The 7611-nt window shown below is 41.5% G+C and overlaps 1 protein-coding gene across 1 annotated transcript in view; it reads right to left on the bottom strand.

The window, feature by feature from the left end:
* Positions 1–2128, bottom strand: part of BMX (BMX non-receptor tyrosine kinase) — a 26574-nt gene extending 24446 nt beyond the window's left edge. The window contains 2 exon segments of the mRNA XM_010138510.1: positions 916–1020; positions 1991–2128. Of these exon segments, the coding sequence (XP_010136812.1) occupies positions 916–1020; positions 1991–2128 (243 nt within the window).
* Positions 2129–7611: the final 5483 nt, after the last annotated feature.

Here is a 7611-nt window from a genome sequence, read left to right as displayed (position 1 = left end):
GTTCCCCCATCCTATAGCTACACACACCCTCTTTCCCCCACTTATCTGAATTATGCACTCCAGACATAAATACAATAATTTAACATAAATGCGTCATTCAGTGCCACAAAACTGGGGACAGGGAAGGGAAAGGAAGACCAGATCATCACTTAGGATTAACCTCGTGTGGAAATATTAAGTATCTCTCATGAGGATGCCCTTGGGTATGGGAGTTATTGTAGGGTCAAGAATTAATACGCTATTCAGCAACCCTGTTATTTGCTCTAGCAGCCTGCTGCTTGTGGTTACATTGTTTGGCAGCGGCACTCCAAAAGGAGATCTGTGGGCATTTCTCACTTTTGCACACCCCACTGCCAACAGAACTGAGATTGATGGAGGCTCTAGGAGGAGCCTGAGCTGGGCAACTGACAGAGATGAAAGGCAGCACATTTGAAGTTATGGTTTTCTCATCACGTGTAATTCTTGAACACACGCAGTGCTTTGTGTGGCATGCTTGAATGGTAAGGCAGTCAGGGGTCACATCCTGCACTTGGTATTGAGACCAAAGAAAAAAAGAAGTGGAAAGAGGCAGTGAGAATTAAAATTAGAATTTTGAAGTGCTTAATTCTGCCTTACAATAAGTGATAATCACATAGTATAGTGAACTATATATTCCAGGTAGTATTAAAACAAATATCTGATAGACCTTGGAATGTAAAAGAAGCAAGACTTGATCTAATTTCTATCATGGTCAATTTAAAATATTTCATCAAAGGCACAACTTCAGTATTAGGGACTGACTTTCTATTTACTGTAAAAATCATTATCACTCAGCAATAGGAGGTGTCCCCGCTTAGGTCAGGAACACTAAGCGTAACCTTAGGGTGACTGGCATATTTCACAGGAAATGTAAATGAAGCAGATTCCATGGCTCACCTGAAATGGATATTGTCTCTCAGGAGGTGTTGATTCCTCAAGATTCACTGTCTCAACACATCGGATTTTCTCGATTTCAATTGACCCCCTTTTGCTTCCCTTTTTCTAAGAGAGAAAAAAACACAGCAGACTGAGAGCTAATGTTAACGCAATGTCAGGTATTCTAGTTGGATGATTTTGTACAATTTCCTGTTTCAAGCTGTATAGGTCATAGCTTCAGGTTTGTTAAACTTTAAAAGCAATGTAGTAAAAAACTCCTTTGGTGCCCTACCTGCATCTAATATATTGATCAAATTCCTTTTTAAGCCAGTTACAAGAATTACAGGACACAGCCCTACATCTGGCAAAGCACCGTCTGCTGCAGCTGCAGGATTGCAGGGCAAAAGTGGGGACTAGGAGGAAAAGGAGGAGGGATTGAGAGGAAATCACCTGAAGTGCAAACGAGAAACCTTGCTGGGGCACTCCTAATTTTGTTAAGGTAATGGAGCTTATTCTCACTGTCTTTCCCTGCAATTTTGGAATGGGATATAACTCACAGAAGGAGTCCAAATGTATGAAAAGGAGCAAAAAATACACAAGAAGTTGCCTTGGACATGTGTTTGTATTTCCTGTGGGAGATCTGTGTGAAAAGCCACCCCTCTGTGATATGCAGTCACTCCTGAGGAAACAAGGAGAGTTTAACCAGCTGCTTTGTGCAGCTGAGGGATGAGATTTTGGACTAATTATGCTCACACAAGCAACTTCTGAAGCCAGTTATTTGCATCAGTTCAGACGAAAGCCCGAACAGGAAAACAAGCCTATTCAAGACGATGTGTAAACGTATGCCAATGCTCATCACCTCCTGGGGTTCTCTCGGGAAGGGCACGAACAAGTGCTCAATGGTGAGCACAATTGTAAGAGCTGTTCTGAAGAGAGACTCTTAACCCTGCAGCTAGGTGTTTGTAACTTGGATTGGATACCCTGTAAATCTACTCAAAACAAAGTACACCTTTTTCTTCTAACACATAATGTCTAATCGGGAATACGGTGACACCAGAAAATTCTAGGAGTTTACTTGAAAAGAAGTATTTCTTACCCCTTTGTCATATTCATAATAAGAAAGGTTTGCTTTTGACAGAGCAAACAACCTTTTCTTATAACTAATTGGTGATATTTTTTTCTTCTGTTGTGACTTCTTTAAAAGAAGTTCTTCTAGAATGGTTTTCTTCTCCATTATATTTCCCTAAAAGAACATAATTGTTACTTTTATTACTACTATTAATAAACCTAACAACACCAAACATAGAAACTGTAATAATGACTATTTTGAGAGTCATTGTCCTTTGTATATTTTATAAAACGTTATAGTAATATATGGTTGTTGTGTTTAATATTGCTTAAACAAATGAGGTGGTTTAGCTTATTTACTCAGTAGAAACAGGCATAGGATACAAAAATAAAGCTACAGATACACTGTAGTGCTAAACGAGGTGTCTCTGTTACTCTGCTGTCTGAGGATCTCTCCTTTTGAAGCCATGCACCTTTTCTGGCAAAGAGCGCAGAGTGCTTTCTGCACAAATGTGTGACTTCTGCAGCGTAGTATGGAAGTCATTACAGCAGCCAAGGGAACCACAACAAAATTTACAGACCAGAAAAACCTACCCAGTGCTGACAAGTGTGTTTCCTGAACTGGAAACGTCCCATTTCCTTCTTTCAGCCGAAACAAATGCATGTTTATGGAACAGTGATACATAGAAAAGATTTTTAAAATGTTCTTGCACCACGTATATATACATGTATATACTTCATGTATTTTTTCTCTAGCCTTGATAATCATATAGTAGAAAATGCCAAAAAGGACGAGAGCTATTGTACTCTAGAAGTCCAGTATGGTTTCAGATTGTCTTACCCAAATGTGAAGAAAGTAGGTCACATCCTTAGCCCTGTATGTTCTGGAGCTGCAAAGGGAAGTGCGTGATAAGTAACCCTCTTTGTTATGCCCCTGTTCACTACAGAGAGACCAGCAGAAAAAGAAAATTTGCATGACGCTTATCACACCAACCCGACCTGTCCACTGAACCCTACATGAACCCAGAAAGTAACAAATATCTAGTAGGAACAGTCTTAAGAGGGAAGGAGGACTTTGCTAGCCATTTCTCCACCAAGGGTATCCGGCTACCCTCCCCAGGGTACAGGATGACTACCTACACCCTTCACCAGCTCCCTTCTGGACAGACCAGTGTACGTTTGTGCCACTGGTGAGTCAGCTTGAAGGCAATCTTGCCATGGCGTGCAACGTCTGAAGGAGATCCGAGCTCGGGGTACTTGTAAAAACGGCTGGGACCGAAATCTTTCTGTTGAGATGTCTGCTCTGATGTGGGGCAAAGGAGGAGTATCCACTCAAGTTAGGAAATTTTTTGGGCATACAGGGTAGGTGCTTGCCCTGAGTGCCTGTAGGAGTAACTAGCATGAAGTTAGGAGTTAGTTCAACACAGTCAGAGGAGCTTTCTTTGTAATTAAAATATCAGGTTTGATAGGAAATACAAAAAATCTTGTTATTCACACAACGGAGCAGTAGGAACTCCTGCTGTTTGTAACAGCATGTGGTTTTGTCTCCTTACACTGGGAAACATCCAATCTTTAGTTGCAGCCCACCGAAGTTCACAGAGGTCACAGGTGTACCGGAGGCCAGAAAAAAGGACAGGTGAGACGGAATTTCACCTGCTTTATTTAAAGCATTATTTGCAGGTCCTTTTTCTGGTGTTGTCACTGTGTGATGTTTACAAAATTTCCTAACTAACTGCTGCTTGAATTAATCTGAGCAATTACCTGAACTGCCAGGACTGATCATATTGCTCATGCGAGACTAGGTTTCTAACCCGCATTGGCTCTAACACTGTGACCACCGAGAGCCCAAAGAAAATGAGCTGAGGCCACACAGAGGGACTGCAGTCTACACTTATTGTGTCTTTAAAAAAGGCCATGACCTTCCATTACTACTTGTAGAAACACCAACGACAGAATCTCTGGGTTTGACAAAGTTGTGCCATTGGGTGCACACCAATAAATGAGCAGAGACAAAAGGATTTTTCACAATATGTAATTTCATTTTAATATTAGAAACTTATGTTCATAAACTGTACCTTGCAACACCTATTTGTTAATGAACAGTATTTAAAAAACCAGGAAGATATATTATATATATCAAATATAAATGATGAAGTAATTATTAAACTGCTAACAGATTTATTAAACATATTTATTAAACAAAATTATAACTACAATAGTTAAAATTTTGTTTTCTTGATATGGCAAAAAAACACATTCTCTTCTTTCTAAAGTAATTAGCTGAAAACAATATTCTGTTAAATTTAGGAACTTCACGTCTCTGGATATGTTCTTACATATTAAATGACATACTGGATCACCTTTGCCTTTTGCCTTTCGCATTGGTGTCTGTGGACCTGTGGCAAGCACATGACCTAGTTCTAAGGGTGCGATAGGAATTCAAAGGTAGAGGTTAAGAGAAACACTTATAAGACCCAAAAAAGCCTATAAAATTATTACATCCCTTGGTTTCTCTGAAACAGGATGCTCTGTATTCTGCCTTTGAGGGAGCAGCTGCTTACGTTGCAGCATATATGAGCCACTTCATCACTGGAGTGCCTCGGCTCAAGTTCAAAAAAACGCTTTTCCATGTTTTGACTATTCATTACAACTTGAGATAGAGACCGATTTTGAACTCTAAAAAAAAAAAAAATCTTGACAGCAAAACTACTTCCCGTCCAGATTGACTGCACAATGTTCTTTTTTCGCTTGTGGAAAAGAAATTACAATAGCTGAAACTATGCCAAATGAAATGTTCAATTTTTTTTTTAAACAAGGTTACAGTTCCAGGAATAAAATATGTTTGTTGCACTGCCTTTTCACTGCCCAAGCTGCCCTTCCTCTGCGAGCAGAATCTTCTGCGCTGAGTCAGAATGTGCTTGCACTAACCACTCAGTTGTGCTGAAGGGATGATCCTTTGGTGCAGAAGGTACAGAGAACAGCCTGTGCGCTGCACAAATTTCTGTCTAGCTAGAGAGTTGCAAGGTATGGTATCCTCCCTCTTTGCTGGAGAGAGGCAAATTTCTTCAACTGTGAAATCTAATTTCTTCCTGGAAGAAAATAAAAGCCATAAGGAATTTGCTATAGACATTTGTTCCGTATGATTTGAAGAGACATGAAGGATTGAGAGATCTTTGATTATTTTTCCACGCTTGAAATTTGTGTCTTGAGTTCCAAACAGTTGTGCTTGTGCTGAGGATATTTGCATTATCTCTGCTTTCCATAACACAGTGACAAATATAAAAGGTTTGTTTCTATAACAGATCTTTGAAGTCTTAGAAACCACACTGTCTTTCAGAAAAAGGGTTGTTGGGAGACAGTTTATCAGAACCGTACTCAGCAAGGAACGAGCAAAAGGGGCCAGGGCATCCTGGAGGCTAGGGGTACTCTCTCTAGCATTAGCTGCCGCCTCTGTTTCCTTTGCCGATGGAGTGTTTTGGATGTGGTGGTCACTGATAAGTATTTCCTAACGGTAGGCTGTAATGCAGCACACAAGCTGCAAGATACTCTGGCTTCCTCCCTCTTGGTAACCTTTATCTTCTGAAGAGTGAGCAGCTGGAAAACTAAGAAGGGAAGGAACAGAGGTTGTGACAGGACAAGCTTGGAGAAGAACCTGACTAAGCTATGGTGGCTGGGGAAACAGCCATGCTGGAAACATGGCTGCCAGCCCAGAAATGCTGTCAAGGTGGAGCTCCTGACTCCCAGCCAAGTAGAAATATGTTCTCCACCAAGATAAAGTAAGCCAACTTGCTGGGAAGTGCTTACCGCTATTGCTTGGCTCCATAGCCCCACAACGTGATCCAACATGGGGTGGGTAGGATGGGAGAGAGCAGGGATAGTGGCAGGTCTGGCGGAGAAGGCAGGGAGTGGAGTAGGGTTGGGGAGATAGGACAGAAGAAGAGGTAGCTACAGGAGTAACTGCCCGCAGCAGGCAGGGGTTCTGTGTGGGCAAAGGGAGGGCCTTGTGCAGCCCTAAGCAGGGGCTTGGGCAGCTGGCTGGGAAAGTAAGTGGTCCTGGGCAGCAGGTGAGGCAGTTGGCGTGAAGTTACTGCGGGAGAAAGTAAAGTATAGCTCTTGGAGTGGAAGGTAAGGTCTGGGGCATCTGGTGTGGTGGCAGACAGGGGCTTGGCGGGACTGTGAGCAGAGCCACGGTAGGGTGTCCAGCAGGCATGGACCTGGGCAGCTGGTACAGTCGCTGGTTTGAGGGCAAAGCAGGGACAGCTAGTGGGCAGAAGCTTGGGGTGGGAGAGAGAAGAAGGGGCGTTACATGGCCACGTGTGCAGGTGTGGGCAGTTGATGGGGAAAGTAACAGGGACATGCGCTGGGCAGCTAGCAGGAAGGACAATGGATCCAGGCAGGTAAAGGCAAAGGCCTCAGGGTGGTGGACACACGTCAGTCAGGGTAAGCTGCTGCTTACAATCCCTAGTTAGTTACAAATTATATTAGCCCTGCTAGTGAAACATAACGTTTTTAAATTTGAATGTTTTCATAAACTGATCTTTTTCCAATCCTCCACACTTGAAATACATTTTAATTACTCACAGAATCACAGAATCATCTAGTTGGAAGAGACCTTTAAGATCGTCGAGTCCAACCATTAGTTAAACCAGTTGCAAAGCACTATCTTGGTATTTACAACTAATGATTATGGCGACTGTCACACAAACAGTGAGTAAAAAGCAATCAGAAATGAGACAATTTGTTTTAATATGGAAAAAAATGTAAATATAAAAAAATTTGAACACATTTCCACTAAACCACAGTATTTAAATGTAGATATTTATGATGCATACTCTTGGTATTCATTTTAGCAAGTCATATTTAGGCCAAGGGATGGAACTGTTTCCTGATTCTGGTGTAATGGAAACGAGTGAAAAAGACAGCTCAAGTCCACATGGAAAATAGTCTTTCTTAAGCTTTTCTGTCTTCTAATTTTAAAACTTAACTTAAAATGACGATTTAAGCTATCCTGCATTTCAGCCCTCACTTTCCAGTGAAAATGATCTGTTTGGTAATGTGCATTTTTCCTCACATTACAAGACATGTGAAATCTTTGCAATTTACTGTTTTGTGTGTCAAGTGGCAGTCTAATTTCACCACATACAGCAACCTTATCATTTCCCCCCAAAAGATCTCTTGTTCCCTGAATCTTGTTGTCTGTGCAACTGAAAATTACTGGCCTTCAGACATTTTTGTATGCAGGATATAAAATCAAAACTCCTTTTTGGGTGCATGCCACAATAATTCCTTGTTTATAAAGGGTATATTCGTGGGCTCTAGACTCAAGTCCCTTAAAATATTATCAGTGAGTTGTGTTTAAACACGCATTTCATTTACTCTGGTTTAGGATTTGTCATTCGTTTGTAATGTGCCAGCTGACGTCGATTCGAAATGGGCAGTATGTACAGGGTGACAAGCTGTGGTCCTGCTTGTTCATGTGGTGATGCAGTTGCCCATAGCTGGACCTATGCTTCAAGCAAGAGGCTGAATTTGACGCCCCCCTGAAGGTCTCTTTCAAGCTGGACTATTCTGTGTCTTCTTTTGATTGTTACTAACATTACATGAACGATAAGACTTGCAGGAATAGGTGAAAACCTACTTTCTTGTTTG

This window comes from Buceros rhinoceros, unplaced genomic scaffold (genome assembly GCF_000710305.1).
Source record: "Buceros rhinoceros silvestris isolate BGI_N320 unplaced genomic scaffold, ASM71030v1 scaffold20106, whole genome shotgun sequence".
Lineage (NCBI taxonomy): Eukaryota > Metazoa > Chordata > Aves > Bucerotiformes > Bucerotidae > Buceros > Buceros rhinoceros.
Note: the sequence above shows the minus strand (reverse complement) of the source record. Positions and strands in the feature narration are given on the sequence as shown.